The 21992-nt window shown below is 34.3% G+C and overlaps 1 protein-coding gene and 1 long non-coding RNA gene across 7 annotated transcripts in view; one reads left to right on the top strand and one right to left on the bottom strand.

The window, feature by feature from the left end:
- LOC126745282 (uncharacterized) overlaps window positions 1-12777 on the top strand; it is a 46798-nt gene extending 34021 nt beyond the window's left edge. Inside the window, exon 3 of the long non-coding RNA XR_007663501.1 lies at window positions 12734-12777. This is a non-coding gene — a long non-coding RNA (uncharacterized LOC126745282). The remainder of the gene's footprint in view (window positions 1-12733) is intronic.
- Window positions 776-21992, bottom strand: part of LOC126745280 (serine/arginine repetitive matrix protein 1) — a 233240-nt gene continuing 212023 nt past the window's right edge. For all 6 annotated transcript variants that reach the window (XM_050453046.1, XM_050453045.1, XM_050453041.1 and 3 more), the window contains 5 exons: window positions 19863-19979; window positions 8414-8610; window positions 8166-8359; window positions 7812-8110; window positions 776-1546 (listed from right to left, as the gene is read on the bottom strand). In XM_050453046.1, coding sequence (XP_050309003.1) covers window positions 1216-1546; window positions 7812-8110; window positions 8166-8359; window positions 8414-8610; window positions 19863-19979 — 1138 coding nt within the window. In that variant the 3' untranslated portion in view covers window positions 776-1215. The remainder of the gene's footprint in view (window positions 1547-7811; window positions 8111-8165; window positions 8360-8413; window positions 8611-19862; window positions 19980-21992) is intronic.

Raw genomic sequence — 21992 nt, 5'->3', positions numbered from 1 at the left:
CTTTTTGTATCCAGGATGCTGTCGTTCGGGATAACGTTCATGATACAACCGCGATGCTGCTCGTGCATTGCAGTTTGTTGCTCCGTATGTCAAATGCATATCCGCCAATTCTTGATTGGTAAAGTTTTCCATTAGCAATAAATGTTTAAAAATTGTAAGCTATGAAATTTTTAAACATGACATTGAGAATTGACATTGATAAGCGTTGATTTTAAATAATTGTTGTTATGGTATCATGTACAAAAGGTAAAAATAAATGCAGCAGATCCTATTTAGGTAATTAATGTTTTTTTATAAATTTTAACGCGTTTCATCGTACTAAAAATGACATGTATAGTCCAATTGATAGAATGCAAAGAAACTTCAACAAGTATAATCTTCAAATCCATCAATCCCTAAGGTAATTTAAAGTAAATTATTTAGAATTATTACGTACTATTAACTTGTTAGGATAGATAAGTGTTAGTTATTAATAAGGACCCACTTAGTTAATAAGGTACATAAATTTATTATATATTATTCCAAATTTAAATATGTTAAATAATTTACTGTTGATAAGTAAATAAATACATATTATATTGTTATGATATATCCATTCTTAAGATATTTGATTGAAAATTTTACATATTTTGTAATTTTCACTGGTCGTTAATAAATAAATATATCAGTACAAACTTCTGTATTAAGTAATACTTGTAGTTACCTCTAGAAGTCTTGTGAAAGGTATTTGAACCTTTTAAATAATACATTCCTTATAGCATTAAATAAAACAAACTTTTATAAGATTATATTTTGTTTAATTTTTTCCGGTAAAATATTTTTTTATCTTATACATTTTTATATTTTTTCATATTTTTATTTAATTTTATTCCAAATTAAAAGATTCTACAAAATAAAGAAGATGGCACATGAAGTATGCAGTTACGTGTGAGTTATTAAAAGAGAAACTTTTATAAATAATATACTTAACTATAAATTTAACTTGACTAATATCTAAATTAATAATGAAAATTTATATTTAATTTAGTCAGCGTAGCGTAGACCTATGTTAATGTGTACGTTTTTCGTAAGAACTGTGATATAGACTATTCAAATATTCTATATTTTAATAGCACACACCATTTTTTAAGCCAAAACTCATATAAATATATTAATACAACTATCTAGTCTTGGGCTGTACAAAATCACTAAACCTAAAGAACACAATTGTTCTATTTATTTCCTGCTATAACTGTTTCTAACCTCAACAACCACCGGTCTGCCTGCCTCGTAGAATTTGACACTTGGACTATTACCGCCCCTACTATAACTACTTTTCGTAATACTCTTGGTTTCACTAGATTCTATAGTTTCTGTACCCCTTCCATCCTTCAACGGTACTGTTTTCTTGCTCACGGTTTTAGTCGTATTGGTAATACTCGGTCGTAATGGATCATCGTTTCGGCTGGTGGTGTGATATGTTTCAGAAAAATCGGTGCTGGAGGTACTTCCACGGCGCAGAATCGAGTGGGACGGGGAGGCGGAGGATACGTGGGTATCTCTCAACCTATAGAAAAATATTTCATTAAATAATACTATTATACCATACCGACAAAATGTAAGGGTTAGTAAAGGACATCAAAACAACTATTTTTGTATATTAAACACGTGTCCATGAATTGAGCTAGAAAATATTTGGTACCTTTTTATAATTTTTTCTTTAATAATAATATACAATGATTAATTTTGATCAGTTGTTTCAATATAAAGAAAACACCGTGGCCTTTAAATAATTTGGAATACTTTGAGCATAGCTTGTGTATGGGTACTGTTCGCTATTACAAACAGCTGTTTTATAAACTTATCTTTTCAGATAATTCGAAAGAAAAAAATCTAGGGGTTCGAGATCGGCCGAACGCGCAGTCGAGATCACAGGATGTCTAAGCGACATTTTTTAGTATTTTTACATTTCTTGGTAGCTTTGAGTATCCATGCATAATTATATAAAATTGTTTATGTTAGTCGATCAAGGTGTTTGCGATGGGTTTTAAGCTCACGTTTGTTACAGGTTCGCAAGGTCGTAATAAGCAAATAGTTAAAATTATGATTACGTTGCTCATCTTGATTTTTATAATTACCACGAACTGTTATCTTAAGATTGATATAAATAGTAGTAGTCTTTCATTGCTCAACCTACTATGGCCAAGTCACCTTGTCTCAAACCTATAGTGAGGCTGCTATAGGGTAGTAGGAAAAAAAAGTTTAGGGAAAAGCCCTCTTTTCATGGTCCTTCGAGCAGTCATGTCAAGTCAGTAGTCACCGCCAAAAAGGGCAGTCTCCATCTTCAAATCAAAGCAGTCGAGACAATCAAAGCAGTCAAATCAGTCAAAGCAGACAAGTCAGTCAAGCCAATCAAGCCATGCAAAGCAGTCAAGTCAGCCAAAGTAGTCAAGCAAGAAAGGCAAATCAAGTCAAAACAGCCGTGTTCATCATCGAAAAAGCAATGGAAGAAACAAATAAAATTGTCCTCCGCCAGCAGGAGAATTAGAGCAACTTCTAGTCAACGTAAAACAGCATATATTACTTAGCGAAACCAATAGAGAGACGAGATATAGGCAGCCATAGTAGAAAACGATGAGAAGCTGAAAATAATAGAAGAGGAGGCCAGCCATACTTATTTTACGAAGAAATATTTTAACCAGCAGTGCTGAAAAGGAAAGATCTTTTCCCTAAACCTTTTTTTTCCCTACTACCCTATAGCAGCCTCACTATAGGTTTAAGACAAGGTGGCTTGGCCGTAGTAGGTTGAGCAATGAAAGACTACTGGGTGTAGAACTCAATACTGCTTTATTCACAAAAATTAACAATTATTTATATCAATCTTAAGATAAGAATTCGTGGTGGTAGTTATAAAAATCAAGATGAACAACGTAATCATAATTTCAACTATTTGCTAATTACGACCTTGCGAACTTATAACAAACGTGAGCTTAAAATCCATCGCAAACACCTTGATCGACTAACATAAACAATTTTATATAATTATGTATGGATACTTAAAGCTACCAATCACCCTCTAAACTTGGTTCGTATCTTTTCGGTTATATATGTCGTTCGTATATTACCTCTTATAGATACAATTTCGTAAGGGAAGTATGATAAAAATACACTGATGGCAAACATCAGAGATTTGAATTAGGATATTACATCGATAATTGTTAACAATAAATTGTTAATAATTAAAATAATTTTTTTATTGTTAATAAATTGTTAATATTCAAACAATTTGAGCGGGGTTATGGTAAGAGAAATCGGTTACATTAGTTAGAATTAATTGTTCAAAGATGACTTATGTAAAGAAATAGATCATACTGCCTAGAGTAGCACGCGAAAGAATAATTGAAACTCATACAGATCCTAAGTAACAGTTATATAAAAGTGCTATACTTGTATATCAGACAGAGCTCTGCCAAACAATATGACAGGGATACTTTATGCCTCTAAAATTGTTTATCATACTTACTGAAAAAGTTAAAGGAAATTCTATTTTTTTTGGATTATAATGCATCCTTGTATCGCACTGGAAATCCCAGCTATTTTAAGAAATTAAGGTATTCATCATAGCCTATCTGCACTTCTCCAAACCGCTTGTATTGCATATAGGGCCTAATGACCTCATTGACTAGCTTATACAAGATAAAGTTTGCTATTTTATTAGCTTATAGAGCTTTGTCATTACGAACAGATGTTCTGTAGACTAAACATTTCAAAAAATCCCCAGAAAAAATCTAAGGGCTTGAGATCGGGCGAAAGCTCAGTCCAGACACCCATTTGGAAAATTCTGAAGATTAGAGATTATCCAAGGAGTTACTATCAGAATACAATGATAAATAAATTTTTACAGATTACTATGTCAAATTACAGTGTTTTATGTTATCATAATATTACAGTTTGCTAGTGTGGTAAGCAGTTTAGCATACCATTCAAGAGATGACTGTACTAGTACAGAAAAGTTATTTATTGACTCATGTGTTTTAACAAAATGTTAAGAAGATTAAGTTTTTCTGTTTCTCGTTGGTGGTAGTTTTCATGGATCTGTTGGAGTGCTTTTTGGTGTTTTTGTTTTTAAAATAAACGGGTTTAGTGATAAACAAGTCCTTATTTTATGTCCCACGCAAAGGTTACTAATCAAACGCACTAAGATTTAGGCCTAGGAGATATAAAACCTAGGGTGATAGTTAACTGTTCAGGCGATGCAATGACACAAAATAAGTGAGAAATTCAAAACAGCTGAGCTGACAAACATTGAGCTGTGTGATCTTAGATCTCTAGCATTAAAAATATTGCAAAAAGCTAAGGCCAAAAGAGGGAGTTAGAGATACAATGGTAAAAATAGTCATGCACCCTGTCACCAATAACAATTTCCGATAATGAGGTACAATAATAATATTAATAATAATATTTCAGAACAACGAGAAACAGTTTTATCGGAGGCTTAGATATGTCACCAATAACAACAGCGGTAAACCACCATCTAAACGACAAATCAGGGAGTTTTGAGAGTCAATCTGGTCTGTACCTACAACTCATAATGTCGAAGCACCCTGGATACAAAAAGAGATTGACAGAATGGAAGAACTAAGACCAATGGACGAGCCGATAATATCTCCTGAGCTGTTGAGGCAGATAGTGGAGAATTCCTTTAACTGGAAAGCAGCTGGTAACGACCGAATTCATAACTTTTGGTACAAACAGTTTAAATGCACTCATACACATTTAGCTCGTCATTTCAACAGATTTTTGCAGGAACCAACCACAATACCAACTTGCATTGCGCAAGGACTAACATATTTGCTGCCAAAAGATAACGATACCGAAAATCCTGCAAAGGATAGGCCTATCACCTGCCTGCCTACAATCTATAACTTGCTTACAGCATGTATTGCAAAAATAATTTATAAGTACTGCGAAGACCACGGAATTATCGCTCTAGAACAAAAGGGCTGTATTAAAAGGTTTTAAGGACGTAAAGAACAGTTACTTATAGACACTGTAATTATGGAACAAACAATACAGAAGCAGAGAAACTTATGCACCGCCTTTATAGATTACCGTAAGGCTTTCGATACCATTCCACACACTTGGCTGCTTAAGGTCCTTGAGATTTATAAAGTCGCTCCACCGCTTATAAATTTATTAAAACATATACTGGACCACACAGTTGAACCTTAACTGCAGAAATGAAACTTTAGCGATTGAGCCTATTAAAATACAATAAGGCCTTTTCCAGGGAGATTTCCTGAGGCTCCTCTGGTTTTGTCTGGCTCTGAATCCCCTCTCCCATATGCTTAATCAAAGTCAACATGGATTTACCGTTAAAGATAACAGGGAAAACCTATATAATATCACACATCTAATGTACATGGATGATATTAAAGTCTATGCTGGGACATCAATGCATGTCAACTGATTGCTGCGAACAATTTAAATATTTTCCCACGACATTAAAATGAGCTTTGGTATCGATAAATGCAAAACTCAAACAGTTATCAAAGGTAAACACAACACCAACAATTTTGAATTACAAGATGGTAGTCTCATTCGAGCTATGGAAGAAGGGGAAACTTATAAGTACTTAGGCGTACATCAGTCAGCCCATACAGAGCACAAGAAAATGAAGCAGGACCTCCAAAAGGAATATATCAATCGTCTTAAGCAAATTTTAAAAACTAAACTGAATGGTAGGAACATGAATAAAGCGGTTAATACCTACGCTATCCCTACTGTCTTAACGTATTCTTTTGGAGTCATTAGGTGGACAAAGACTGATATAGAGGAGATCGAGAGGAAGACCAGAACAACCCTCACGACGTTTTGAGCACACCATTCTCAATCAGCCATCGAAAGACTTACTCTTCCGAGATCCAAGGGTGGCAGAGTACTGATATTCCTTTTCTCTTCAAAAAACAAGTAGCAAATCTTCAGAAATACTTCCTCACTATGAAGGAAACCTGTTCTCTTCATAAAGCAGTGGTGCGTGCGGATAACGGATACGCACCCTTGAATCTCCGTGCAGGTATAGCAGAACACATTACTGTGACAAGATCAGAGCACACAGCCATTAAAGTTAACACATGGAAGCAGAAGGCAATACACGGAAAGCATCCTCACGAACTTAATGCCGAACATGTCGATTATGAAACGTCGAAGTACTGGTTGACTCGTGGAGATCTATTTCCTAAAACTGAAGGCTTTATGATGGCTATACAAGATGCTACAAGAAATTACCTTAAGTACATTACTAAAGATGAGAAAGTAATCGACGATCTATGTAGAAAATGCCTGCGCTTACCGGAGACAATTCAACATATAAAATCAGGATACACATCTCTATCAGCTGTCGAATATCTACACCGACATAACTGTGTGGCAAAAATTATTTATCAAGAACTGGCAAAACTTTATCATCTAATTGGCGAAACTTGCCCATATTACCAGTACAAACCAGAAACTGTACTTGAAAATGACGACTCTCGCCTCTACTGGGACAGAACTGTTTTGACCGATAGGACGCTGACTTCAAACAGACCAGATATAAAGTTAATAAGCAAAGTCCAAAAGAAAACCTTTCTAATTGACATAGCAGTGCCAAATACCACTAATGTCCTAGAAACGACACACACTAAACTTGCTAAATACGCAGAATAACACAAACCCTCTTATAGATCAAATCTCAGTGAAAAAGCAAATTACTCGACAGTTGTATAATTGGACCGTAAGTATGCAACTTATCGACTGATAAAAAACTAGAATAAACTAAAAAAGGATAGAAGGATATATTTAAGCTAATCAAGGTACTACCTGCCAGGCTTCACTTTCCTCTCTCTCCTTATCTGTTACTCTCACTGTTGTTAGTAAGTTATTACAATGGCTTAATAATATTTCTAAAATAGGCACATACCAACTGATTTTCGGTTTAGAATTCCTGCATAATCAACTTCCGCTTTATTAATAATATAAATCAAAACTTAATAATATTAATAATAAAGTTAGTATAGATAGTCTTAAGATTTTAAAAAACTCTTTAACATTTTGCCTTCTACGAGACTGTTCGACTGTTTTAAATTTCTCCCTCAATTTGAAGTTTTGTAGTACTACAAGTTTTATTGTATTTGGAAAGAGGATCAGAGAAATATGTGACGTTAATAAATCATGAAAAATAATTTTACCCAAAATATGTATAAAAAAAGAAATCTGAAAATTCACAACCAGAACTGTTTAGTGATCAGCAGAGATTTCAGCATATTTTGTAACTAGTCAATGTCATAATGAAGTAATAAATCGTAGGCCATTTCTCGAAACTTACTTTTATGTCTTACTCTTTTGATTTTATTTCGAACAAGAATATGGATAAATATTTGAAATAAACAAAACTTAAAATGCAGTGACAACTTAAATGTAACTCATGCATAAAAATGTAAAATATCATTATCAGACGTAGCAAGTCTTACTCAATGCCTACCATAAGCCCTGAAAATTTCAACTGATAAGCATCTTTTCTGAGACTGTTTACACCACTAACTAAAAAAAGTTTTTTTAAATCATTATATGCATGATTGAAATAATTATGACCTTTCGAATTTTGAACTATTTTATAGAATTAAGGTATTCTGTAAAGTACCATCAACCAAAAACACTATCCCATCTAAATTTAGGAGAAATTAAATAGGATCCATAAAGATATTGCGGTAGCGAATTGTGTTTTTTAAGGTAAAATTCTAGCAGGAACACGGAATATAGCTAAAAAAAATTCTTAAATATATCTTTTTTACCTAGTTGGTGGTTCATAAACATCCCCTCCATTAAATTTATTCGTTGAGCTACTGTTCTTATTCAAAGTGCTGCTGTAATTCTTCATCCTCCAATCATCGTCATCATTAATAGTTCTAAAGAATTCCGGTGATCTACTTTTTAAGTTTGACAAATTGTTATTGTAACTTCGCTTGTATTCGGTCCTTTCCTCGTAAGTTTTTCCCAAATTCGAGTCCTGGTATAAAGGCCGCCTTATTCCGTCATCCACACTATCAACGTTTCGTTGGAAACGGGACGTGTAGACATCTTCAGTTATGTCCTGCAATTAACCCAAATTTAGATCATACAGATTTACATTTTAAAATGAAACTTACTTTTTGGCTTCTGTTGAGACTTGAAATGAGTCCAGGACTCTTGAGCCCACCGCTATGCTCGTTATTCAATCTATGGGTCGAAGTGTACATGTTGTTCGAGCTATTATTTCTCGAATGATCTAAATCCCCGTGGACTATCAAACTTTTGCTGCGCGATAAGTTTGATTGGTAGGTCCTCGCCGGTTTAGCGGGAGCTTAATAAATCATAAAGTCAGAAATGTCATAAGAATATAAAACAGTGAGCGTACCTTCGTTAAAAACCCTTGGTGGTGGAGTAACAGTATTTATAATGGACACGTTTATGGTACTGTTAGCTCTATGGTTCCCGTTTAACCTAGTAGGCGGCTCGTATTTGTTAATAGGTCTTGGTAAGGTTTGAGAATTTTTTTCGTCGCTTCCTAGTCTGCCGGTGGACTTACTAAATCTTCCTAGCGTACTTTGAGACCTGAAAATATAATTTATGAACGTTAAACCTAAAAACGAATTAAGAGCGATCTGTTAATTTCGATTGAGAATTTTGTTAGATACTGTAAAACATTAGCAATTTATATTACATTTGTTATAATGTTACTGTAATAAGTAAGTATAATGTAAAGCACATATCTTTTTTCAAATTGGAAACCAGATATAAATTTTAATAAGATACTTATATTAAATGTTGAAGTTGTGCCAAAAAATGCAATAAATTGAATCGATTATTTCTGAAAGGGCCTAAGTGCCGCTTCGGCCATTTTGTTTTTAATATGCCACAATAAATTTTGAGCCAAATCCTAGCATTTGGTGCAGAAAAGAACTAAATTCAATTATTCCTTACTTGCATTTCTGGGTGAGAAAATAATGGTTTAGTGCAGAAAGGACCTAAGTAAACTAACTTGTGAGAAATGATGATAATTATCAAAGAAATTTAAGCTAGAATCAGTGGTACTGCGTATAAAGATTATAAAGGCAAGATGGTTGCTGCTAGGTATATCAGAGGTGCTTGCAAGTAAGTTTAATAAAAGTTATATATTGAATAGCCTAGGTATATAGATAAGTTATTTTTTAGATGAAAAATGCAGTGTTTTACTAAGCTAAACGATGAGCAAAAGCAAATAGTGTTTGAGAATTCCTACAAAATGCAAAACAAGGATGAACAGGATATATATCTTCAAGGTCTGATACATCAGAATAATGTGGCAAACCGAAGAAATCAGAAAAATGAAAACAGTAAAGTAAGGGAAGTATCTTTTGATCATTTTATTCGCATTGGGGAACTCAGAATAAAAGTATGTTGTAAGTAATTTAAATTTGCATTCTGTACCTAAAAAAAGAATCAAGAGAATAAAATCTTTGATTAAAAATAATGTGACCCCCAGAGATAAACGTGGCAAAAATATTAAACGGGCAATGCCGGAAGATCAAAACATATTAATTCGTCAGCACATTGAAAGCTATCCAGTAAAAGAAAGTCACTATTCGGGAAAAGAATATAAATATCTAAATAGTAGACTTAATCTAAAAATTATGTACGAAATGTTTAGATCCAAGTATCCTGAAACGAAAATTAAATACAGCTATTATTATACATTTTTTCGCGGAAACTTTACTTTGAAATTTGGGCGTCCTCAAATAGACACATGCGTAAAATGTGAAGAGTTGAATTTAAAAATCAAAAGTCCCTCTCTAGGAGATGCCTCAAAAAAGTGGCTGTTGCTGAATTGTTGGTACACAAAAAGAGGGCCAACAAGTTTTATATGAAGCTGAAGGATACTATTAAAGCGTGTCACGATAGGGACGACGTGGTGGGGCTCGCATTTGACTATATGCAAAATGTTCATCTACCACATATACCTGTATAAGAAGTCTTCTATAAGACCCAACTAACGGTTATGTATGTTGCATACATAATCTTAAAACGGAAAATTCTTTTTTTTTATATTTATCACGAGGGACAGGCCAATAAGGGTCCTAATGAAGTATGCACCTCTTTGCTTGATTATACATATAAAAAATAACATACCACCCAACATAAAAGAGTTAACACTTTTTTGTGACAACTGCCCTGGGCAAAATAAGAACCACGATATTATAAGAGTATGTTTGGCCCTTACAGATATGAGGCGCTTCAATAAAATTGAGCATTATTTTTCCATTAAAGGTCACCCCGTTTTTGCCCTGTGACAGGGATTTTGGTGTAATAAAAAGATACTTAAAAAAATTTGACCGATTATTTAAAATTCATAAGTACACAAAAATTATTGTTAATTCAAATGCCAAACGCAAGTTTACTGTAAAAGAAGTTAAAACTAGTGAGATTCTTGATTTTAAGCAATGGTGGCCTAAGTATTATAAAAAGACAAGCCTGTCTACTAGGGTGGGTCGTTTTTATACTTTTTCTTTAATTTTGACAGACCTGTGGTTTAAAAATTTGCTATTGAGTAAAATAATCTCGTGCAAATTTAAAAACAAAATCATCAGCGTTTGCACCCCCCGCTACCCACCCAAAAATACAAAAAAAATATAAAAAGAAAATTTGCGTGTGCTATAAAATAATGTAATATAGTCCTCCAATTACGCAAAAAAAATATTATTAAATTGTAGACATATTTAGGCCCCCCGCCAGCTCTTAAACTTAAAAAAAATCAAGCATTTTTCAACTTTTCCGCTTACGAGCAGCTCTTCGCCTATTATGTACGGCCGACGATGCCTCTGTCACTAATTTGACACATCTTTCAACAGCCTGCGTATGGCAGGGTAACTTCCATAAATCTCCCTCTGGATAGCTGCTAGTTTTAATAAATTCTTCAATTTCTTCATCAGACAGATGCTTCGTCATTGGTGGCTTTGTTACTTTGCACTCTTGCCAATTTATTAAATCAATATATGATTCCGCTTCAAAATTGAACTTGGGAACTTCAAATTTTCTTATCGTGCTATTCAAATTTACCGGAATTTTTTTCTCATTCGACCTGCAACTTAATATTTTTCTGTACCCTAATTCTCTTATATGACGTCGTGAGTCAAAGATCATCGTTAGTATAATATTTTCAGAATGGCCATAAAAGCCATTTCGTTGGATTACAGGATCAACTACAGCTTTAAGTTCTTCACTTAAATATCTTAAATATTGAATTAGTTGCCAAAGGTGAAGAGCTCCAAATGTGCACAATGGTACAATTTTTACTTGAAACCAAATCTTCACATATGTCAACACTTTTAATTTAGGCGGGGGATTTCTTACCGCAATGTAAGCCCGCAAGATACGATTTGCTGTTGTTAGCCATCTTGCGTGAGATAACTTGCCAGGAGATTTATTCACTAAATTAGATGGACAATTTCCAGTAGATATGGCAGTGCAAATCTCGTATAAATATTTTTGATCGCTACTTAATTCTTTTGAATTTACCTCAGGCAAATTAACTTTGATTGTTTCGTAGCACACGACAGGTAATAGCTCACATGTTTCAATAAGTTTGCCGATAGAACCCGAGAATGATAATGGTCCTGTGGTATTTTCGTTTAGATGTCGAACCAAATGTCGCATCGTTTGCATGTAGTTGACATATTAGCCATTGCAAAGGTCGTTTAAGATGTAATTCCAACAAATGTATTACACCACCGTGAGGCCCAGTGTTAATAACAGTACCATCCAGCAGCCAACCGCAACTAACTCGCTAACTAATACTTCATTTTCGGTTAAATATTTTAGAATCGTTGAAGCTATGGTCTTTGCAGTACCGTTTTCAGGTCTTACGTGTCCTATATAGTCGCTACCTGGTTTCTTTAATAACACTATATGTTTTTCGACAATGATTGTCCTAGATGACGATTCACCCGGTTTTTTAATGTGAAGAGTTCTATCTTTGCATCCATCAAAATAGAGAGCTTGAAGACTAGTACCAGCTTTTATTATATTTTTTTGTAAATCAAGTCGTTGCCTTTTTCTTTGTCGATATAATTTGGACTTGTCTATTACATAAGATTGATCAGTTTTGGATATCAATCCAACATCTTCCAGAACTGCACTGGCGATCATTGCTCTTTTTCTACTTGATAATCCAGCCCGGTCTATTGCTTTTGCTAATGCAGGAAAGTCGAGGGTTATGCCCGTAGAAGTTGACGGCTCTGGTTCGTCAACTTCTACGGGCTGTAAGTCTGGATCACAGTCTGGTTCGCTTTGCACTGATATATCTGATAGATTGCCTTGTTCAATTTTTTTTTGAATATTACGCGAGAGGTTCCTGCTTTTTCTTTTTTGTTTTTGCTGCAAAATTTTACTTGTTTTAGCATCTACTTGCCATATAGACATTAATCGTGCAGTTCTCTGGTCGGGTCGTTTAGGAAAGCTTGTTCCATTTTTGGAACTTTGTATGACTTCTCACAAATACACAAGTTAAAAATTTTTGTGAGTGTGTTTGAAGCTATTTTTAGTTGTTTGAAGCAGCAGTCTTTAATAAAATAAATTCATTTTTTTTTATTTTTTTAAGGGTCGAGCGGGGGAGGGGGGTAAAATAATAAAATTAAAAAAAAGTAAAAAAGTAAAAAATTGATATTCATTATGGATCATTTGGCAACTTTTTTTACTACAGGCATAAAAAACCTAGAGAACCGATCCACCCTACTGTCTACTGAATCTCAAAAAAGAAATATTCCTCGATCTCAAAAAACTTCTTTTGCAATTTCGACCTTTAATCATTATGTATATCGCTTTTTCTTGAAACTTCAGGTTATGTAAGGGCATCGGAATATATTAATAGCATTAATATATTAATCCAAAGCTAAATAACCTGAACCATCTTAGTAGAACTGAAAACCATGGTTTTTTCGATTTTGCCTTAAACTTTGTGAGAATAATGTTTTATTTCTATTTTTTATATATATTATATTATTACTTTAATTTTGATTATATTTATATATTTTGTAGCTGTTTTTCACAATAAAATTACCATATTAGGGGATTGTATAAAAACCTAAAAAAATAAATTTGTTTTATAAAATGTATATTTCTGAAAGGACTTAAGTTCATTTTTTTAAAAAATCTGTCTAATAAAGAAAATCCAAAATTCTACATTGATTTGATTAATTTACACTTTTAACCGAACCATACTAATAAAAAAACGAATAATCAATTTAAATAATCAAGAGGTTAAAAAAACACATTTTTCTGTTTTTCTCAAAACTTCTTAATATCACTTAGTCCCTTTAAGAAATAATTGATTCAATTATAATGTTAACTTGAATGAAAACGACGTATTCCTTGGGACAAATACCTTTTAAGGCCTTGTTTGGAAAATATACTAGTTTTTGCTTGTTTTAGATATTATTAATTAAGAAAGTGACAGGAAAGATAGGAACGGGCCAGTTAATATTCCTGAGGCTTTAAAGAGATTCCTGCGGGCGGATAGAGTTTTAAAAAAGACGCATTTTTGCGGTTTTCCAAGGGCAATATGTCTGATTCCTGATAATTTGAGCTCCAAAACATCACACTGTAGTTCATGACTGTTTGGACACATGAAAAACAAATTACTATAAAAGATTTTATTGTCACAAGTGAGAGTCGTTAACGATACGAAGAAATTTGAAATCATCATGCATTGTAATAGACTCACAATTGATTTTTACATAAGGAGAGGAGTTGACACTATTTGTTTTTTAAAGAACAGAGGAATAATTTTTATCGCAGATCAATGTTCAACACCAGTCCTGTATGATTTCCACCACTCGAGAATACCCACAGTGACTTGACATAATATTTGCCAGCAAAAAGACTGTATCGAATGTGTTTGGGAGAGTGTTAACATAGAGCAAGAGCAGCACAGATCGAAGAATAGAGCTCTAGGATTTCTCCAGTTTGATGCATACAGATTCGAAGAAGAAGTATCTGAGACATTTGACAGGCACACGACTGCTGTCTTTCACCTAAAAATTATTTCAACAGAAAAGAGCACAGACTCAAAAACCTTCAACAGATCAAAGAAAAGTTAGAAATTAACTCCTTTCAATCAGTTCCTTAAGCACATCAATGTCAAAATTATATTTTGATCAGTTTTGAGTTATGTGAGTATAACTTCGATTTAAATTATTTAGACCTGGTGTAAACAGGAATTAAAATTTACATTTTACTCTTTGGTTAAATTAAGATTAGCCTTATAGACATAATATACAATATTAACAACATGTTCAAAATAAATGAAATAAACTCGCTTCTATATCTTCTCAGTACAAAGAATGTAGTGAAAATGTGATTGATGATTAATATTTTTTACTGATACTACTCTTAACCTGAGTTCTACGTGGTCAAAGTAAGACTTTAAGAGTCTATTTTCAGTGGTTCTACGACAAAAAGTTTATGTAAACAATGATCCGGTAAGGCTTCGTTTTCAGGGGTGTTTAACCTAAGCCCATTGACATAAGAAAGTTATAAGTAACTAATAGTGTATCTATTAAGATGTATAAAAAATTTGCTGGATTTGTCAAATATTCGATGTTATGTTATGTAAGAAAGCCTTCTTTGATAAATGAATAGGAAAGAACTTTATACAGAAAACCCAAACAAGACATGATAATGATGCTGGGAGACTTCAAAGCTAAAGTAGGAAAAGAGGAAGCCTTCAGACCAGTAATTGCCAAACATAGTGTAAATATAAATACCGCAACGATAACGTAAACTGACTAGTAGACATGGCAGCATCCAACAAGATATTGACCAAGTCAACAATGTTAGAATACAAGAACATTCATAAACTATTCTGGACATGTAACAATAGAGTAACAAGAGAACCAAATTGACCATATCCTAATTAGTCTTAAAGTGAGAATATCAGAGGAGTCTAACATTACCCTATTAGTCGACGTCCAAACAAGAGACTGTTGGGAAAATGTGGGGAAACATTAAAGCACACGAATAAAAAATGTTACAAGACCTGGAAGCAAGTCGAACAAATAACCAAATTAAGAAATATTTTTAAGAAGCGAGAAGCATTAAAAGAGGCTTCAGACCGAGAACTGGCATGTTTCTCAAAAGTTAAAAGTTCAAGAAGTTACATTGACCGATTACTAAACTTACAGCAGGACCAAGAGAGGGATAAGGTCACCCACGATACCGCAGATCCACTGGTCGAAGAGCCAACACTTAATGAGGTAATGAAGGCGATCAGCAGGCTGAAAACTTACAAAGCACTGGGTAATGACAAAATATCAACAGTGTCTCAAATATGGAGGAGGAGCCTTTCTCAAACACTTCCACATCCTTATACTGCAGATTTGAAAGGAAGAGAAAATACCAAATAGTTGAAAAGAGAGTGTCATCGTGCCTCTGCACAACTATTGGGGAATATCATTAATAAATACTGGATATAAGGTTTGGTTTCTACTACTATTCGAAAGACTAAAACTTTCTACGTAGAGCATTAGCTAGGCGTAGACCAGATTTGCACAATTTGTCAACTATCGGAGAAGTGTTGGGAATACGATAAAGTCCTACATCAACTCTCTATTAACTTTAACCAAATGTATGACAATGTCCTAAGGGTGAACCTATGAAATGCTGTGATAGAACTAGAAATCCCGACTAGGGACTTTGTTAGATTAACAAATATCAGCATGGAAGGCCCCTTAAGTGCGATACGAATCGGATGAAAGATTTCAACTTTTTTTACTATAAATATTGGCCTAAAACAGGGAGACGCCATCTCTGCTCCTTTTATATATAATTTTAGAGAAGATAGTGAGGGAGGCAAGAACGGAGACTCTTTAGAAATCAAGCCAAATCAAGCCTTTGGGGATGATATAGATTTACTTGATATATAGACACCTTCGGAAAATCAACTGTGAACATGAAAGTGTTTCTAAAAATCTGCAGCGAAAACTATAAGTCTTAGAATAAATTAGAGTCAAATCAAGTCAATGACTATATCAAGAACTGAGCGTAGTGATCGGCTAGGACAAAATGTGTCGATGAACCAGTACAACTTCGAAAGATGAATTTAAATATCTGGGTGTCAATATTATGTAACATGACCAAGGAAATTAATATCAGAATACAAAGTACTAATTACACACCAGTTTTGCATTGCAGAAAATAATAAAATTCAAAAATATATCTTGGACGACTAAACTCACCACTCCATTTTGATGTAACGAAAAATAATAAGAACAGACTGAAAATTCCTGTCAGAAAAATCCTACGTAGTATATACATATACACCTACAGGGGATGAAACTACAAAGCAGTGCCGTAGTAGAATAAAAGAGGAAAATAGAAGTAAAAGAAGTATAAGAAAATAGACCAACTGGACATTGTAAAAATAATTAAAGCCGAAAGACTGAGATATTAAAAGACAGTAAGAAGCGAGAGTTCTTAAATTAGTATGGGAGCAGGCCCCGACCGGCAGAAGACTAATATGAGACCTCAACTACCGCAGAGGAATAACATGATATGATCTATGAATAGAGACAATGATGGATAGAATTCCTCGCTTAATGGAATTGGTTGAAGAGGATTTATAAACCAATATATGTACTGGTGGGCGAGCAGTAAGAATAGTGGTGGTGAAGAAAAAGTTTTCCATAAAGTTGATGCTGATAGAAGCACACGTAAAGTTGCTAACTTTATTGACTTTTTGCCTAATATCCTTGAGATTGCATGATTAATTTAGGAGCCACATAATATTCAAAAAGTCGTAGTCGATATGAAGACTCACTAATACTTCATTAAAGTTAAAAGGGGACATTTTCAGGAACTGTTAAGTGCTTTTTACTAAAAAGATCAAGAGTAATAATAATACGTAATACGTACATTTAAGTTTAATTTTAATTTAGTTGATAAATTTGATTGACTAATTTTTTCCGTGGTTAATGGTTACAAACATGCTAATCAGTATAATCTCCAGTAATTTAAAAGAAAATATTCTTGTCAATAAATATACAATGAAGTGACTTTTTCTCAAAAAAAAAATTAAACTAAAAAGGCAGTGACGCATAATTTTTCCCGACGTCCAAAGTTTTAAAACAATCGGTGTTTCGATTAATAATGGCGATTTTGTTGGGAGATGGCGTTACAGGTATATTAATAACTAACATCTACTGTGCTCTGAAGGGTAAATAAATACGATTCAAAGCAATGTAAAAAGCAATAATCGCCCAGATCAGTCAACAAAAATTTAAAGATATATATTTGCTAGCATTATTGGAGGAAGACGCAACGCAAATATTGCATTTGTTACCAGTAGTCTTAAATGTTGCCTAATCGACTATTTCCGAATGATTTGCACGTATTGGGTGAGATTCAAAAAGATGGAAAAGGGATTCTTTATGAATTAAAGGAGAGAGACATTGAGAAGCGAAAAACCATTTGTGAAATTTTGGTCGCCGGAGAAAAAAGAAGAGGGTTTTTGCATTGACTTGTAGCAGGTAATAAAAAATGGATTATCCAAAGTGCAGGGCATCATGGGTCCATCAACATCACAACTTGTACGCAATATATACGCAAAAAACATGTTTTGTATTTGTTAAAACAATAAGGGTGCTGTTTATTATGAATTGCTGAAACTTGGTAAAACAATTACTGTAGAACGATACTATCAACAGTTAATCAAATTGGATCGAGCATTGTAGGAAAAATTTGTCAGAGTATACGCAAAGAACCGATAAAGTTATATTTCAACATGACAATAGTTAATGCATATTTGGAAAACATCTAATGGGACGCCGTTTCCCACTCACCGTATTATCCAGGACTTGGCTTCTTCTATCACTTATTTCGATAAATGCGGCACGGACTTTCAGAACAACATTTCCAATCTTGTAGAGCAGGTGAAAATTTCGATTGATAGATGGTTGGTTTTTAAAAACGAACGCTTTTTTTGGCAAGGAATCCACTTCTTCGCAGAAAGATGGGAAAAGGTTTTCTCTGACGACATCCAATAGTTTGGTTATTAAAATATTCTGTTTATGTATGATAATAAATGCTTAAATCAGACAAAAAAATCGACATTATTGACCGAAACACTTATTATTATATATTATATTTCTTTTAATTATATTTAAAAAAAGATAAACTGACTGGCTCTCTCTAAATTCTTCATAGAGCTTAAAAAATAATTTAAGTTTATATAGAAATGTCGAACAATAATTTCTTACTCTAAGTTCTCGTTTCGTCTTCATTATTACTAACCTCAATTAAGATAGAAACTACAGTTAATTCACAAACTATTCACGAAGTATACCTAAAGACTTGCACCAAGCGTTTGATACTAATACAAGTAAGAATTTTACATCAATATCTCTTGCTGAATTTGGCAATGAGCAAATCATGGTGGTGGGACCCGATTTACAATTAAAACTAAGAGGTGGTCCATATATGGTAGCGGTTGTCCCCTGATACCCATACGGAAATGCTTCGCGTTTGAAAAATGTGGGCGGAAATGGAAATCAAAAGTGTTGTCGTATGGGTCGGGAATTTTTTTTTTGCAAATTGGTTGTAAATGGTATGTTTACAGTTTTGCACACCTACAACTTGTTTGGGTTATTTTTATGAATATAGACCCATTTATTTGTTTGTTATTAGTTTAAGAAAAAAGCGAAAACTCTTAATGTATGCATGTTTTTGCAAAAAAGGGGAGCAAAACCCACACATAGTTTCGAATATGGGAAGACAAAAAAAATTAGTAAAAGTGTGCGAATATATTTGTGACGCAATTTTCGTGTAGGTTAATGTAGTGGGTCAGTTCGTCGTGTTATTTACAAACTTTAGTAGATGTTTTATTAGTTTCATTGACCTACCTATGATTCCTTTTTTAGAGGGAGACCATAAGCTGTTTTACTGGTACTGCACCACATATGCTTGAAAGTTGTCTAAACTACATAGTTTACTAAGATATTGAAATTAATACCGCACATAACGTAACACAGGACATTTATATTTTCTATATCTTGAATCCTTGTTCTTTTTTACATAAATGTTACATTCATATCATATATTAGAACTCTGGTATTTAAAATATGAGTTAAAAAAGAAAAAAAAGAGATTCTTATGTTTTATTTTTATAAAAACCATAAAGCATAATAAATCTACACATTAAATTAAAGACGAAAATTTACTACAATAATTTAACTTTATTAATATAAGTTTATACAATTCTTTCGTATAATTATCTTAAAAAGCATATTTTAAATTTGTTATCTTCTGTAGTATTAAAATATTGATTAGAAATAAACACTGCTAAAATAAAAAATACCAATATACACTTATAATTATTACTAATATTAAATTGATTATTGCATTAAAAAAAAATTTAAAACGGAAGAACAAAAAAACATGCAATAACTGGTAATCCAAATATAGGCAAAATTATTTACATGACACAAGATAATTCACGGTCAGCATTACTCACGCGAGACACGACGCGACATTCAATAACAATTTATTTTAAGGATTCCTTTATTATTTTCAAACCTTGTAAAGTAGAAATTATGGTAAAAACAACCTACTGGATTTATAAATAATGCCGCTAAACATAAAAGCATTCTTGCTTTGTTTGTAATTACGCTGTAAGCAAATATACTACACCTACTTATAATATTTTTTTTTATGAATTATAGTTATTGTATGAATAAATCATTATCAGGTATTTTAAAACTATACATAAGATTGTAAATAGATGAATATATTGTATAAAAAATATTGTGAGTAATACATAAACAAAATTCTCATCCTACCTTTGTGTACGATCTTCATCTTTAGGTCTTCTAGAGTTTCGAGTAGGTTTTACACCATCGTACTTGTTTTCCCTCCCATAAATGCTACCTCCAAATGGATCTTCACCAAGATAATACCTGAAAAATATTTAAATATCTCAATATGTGTTGTATATGCAGGGTGGTCCAGTTTAAACGTCATTAATTTTAAGACATGATAAAGAATTTAAAAAGAAATAGACTTTCATTACAAAATTTTTCTCTGAAATGTTTAGTAACAAAGAAAGAGGGTGGTAAAGTTACGAATAATTATTTGTTTACTTATCAGAACTTTTAAACTACCCGCTCATTTTTAATTAAATTTCGCATGCAGGTTATTGTAGTGATATTATCAATTACTGATGAAGCCAATTTAAAAAAACTTGCCAGTAGCGTAACATACGGAGGGACTTGGTCCTTTTTTCTCTCAAATCTGCGAGGTGATAAATATTTTTTTATAAAAAGTCAAATGTTAGATTCTCCATTTTTAATTTGGAAGAAAAAGTTACTTCTGCAAAATTATGATTTAACGCACTATTTTTAAAATATATAAGTTTAATTGTACAGAAACGCCAGTTAAAATGCTGCAAAAACTACTGTCCAAGGAACCTGGAACTAAAGTGGGGTCGCTGTCACTTCCAGTCACTGGAGGCCATGCTGCGCACTCAGACTCCGATTCGCTTAGAGTTCGAGACTGATAGAAGAATAAATACCTACGAGAGGGTGAAATGGGCAATTAAGACATTCCTCCCCTTCAAATCTCCAGGCATGGATGGATAATATCCATGCCTTTTGCAAAACGGGTTAGAAGTACTAACCCCACACGTAGTCAGACTATTCAGGACGTCCCTTGCTCAGGGCTACGTCCCAAAGTTATGGCGTCAAGTGAAAGTCGTCTTCATTCCGAAACCCGGAAAAAGCGATTTTACAGATCCAAAATCGTACCGACCTATCAGCCTTACCAGCTTTATGCTGAAGGTGATGGAGAGGCTGATTGATCGGTACCTTAAGGAAAGCATCCTGGTCAACAAACCACTGCATGTGCACCAATACGCCTATCAGGCGGGCAAATCCACGGACCTGGTCCTACACTACCTCGTGAGGAAGATGGAGGGTGCTCTGGGTAGTGGCTAGGCCTGTCTGGGTGCGTTTCTAGACATTGAAGGGGCGTTCGACAACACCCCTTTCGCAGTAATCTGCCAAGCACTCGAGAACCGCGGCTCACAACCCTGTTTGGTTAGCTGGATAGAGGCCATGCTCTCGAAACGTCATGTATATGCCCAGCTCAACAACGAGATTGTCGAAACGGTGGCGGCTAGGGGCTGCCTGCAAGGAGGAGTATTGTCCCTTGCCTTGTGGTGCCTTGTGGTCGACAGCCTGATAAATCTTTTAAACAATGCTGGCCTATACATACAGGCCTACGCTGATGATCTGGTAATCCTTTGCCCAAGGAAAGACGCCGTCTCAGTGCGGGGCCCTATGATGAGAGCCCTGCGTATGGTGGACATATGGTACCTCTCGGGGAGTCTCAGGATTAACCCCAAAAAAGCACAGCTCCTTCTATTCACGAGGAGACGTTACTTTGGCACGCCCCCTGTTATATCTCTAGGTGGCGTGCAGTTGAATTACTCCAGAATAGTTCGATTTCTGGGAATCAAGTTAGAACCCAAAATCTCCTGGTACGATCATGCAGACACGAGAATGAAGAAGGCCACCTGCGCGCTATAGGCCTGCAGACCGGCTTTCGGCAATACCTGGAGTCTGTCTCCTAAGATCTTCCACTGGATCTACTCGCGCATTGTGAGACCTCTTCTCACATATGGAGCTATCGTTTGGTGGCCATGTACGGAGAAAGCGAAAATTCGTGCCCAACTGGACAGAGTCTAACGTCTTGCATGTCTCAGCATAACGGGTTCCATGCGGACGGCGCCAACTAAAGCGCTTGAGACTCTGCTGAGCCTTCCGCCTCTGGACCTCGTTGTGCAATTCGAGGCAATGAGGACTGCGTACAGGCTATATGTCCTCGGCGAACTACGTGCTGACGAGACCGGTCACGCAAAAATTTGGTCATGGGCCATACAGGAATGTCCTCTTCTTCTGATGGGCAGTGAC

The sequence above is a fragment of the Anthonomus grandis genome, chromosome 15 (genome assembly GCF_022605725.1).
Source record: "Anthonomus grandis grandis chromosome 15, icAntGran1.3, whole genome shotgun sequence".
Taxonomy (NCBI): domain Eukaryota; kingdom Metazoa; phylum Arthropoda; class Insecta; order Coleoptera; family Curculionidae; genus Anthonomus; species Anthonomus grandis.
The sequence above is the reverse complement of the archived record's forward strand: the minus strand, read 5'-3'. Positions and strand labels throughout refer to the sequence as shown.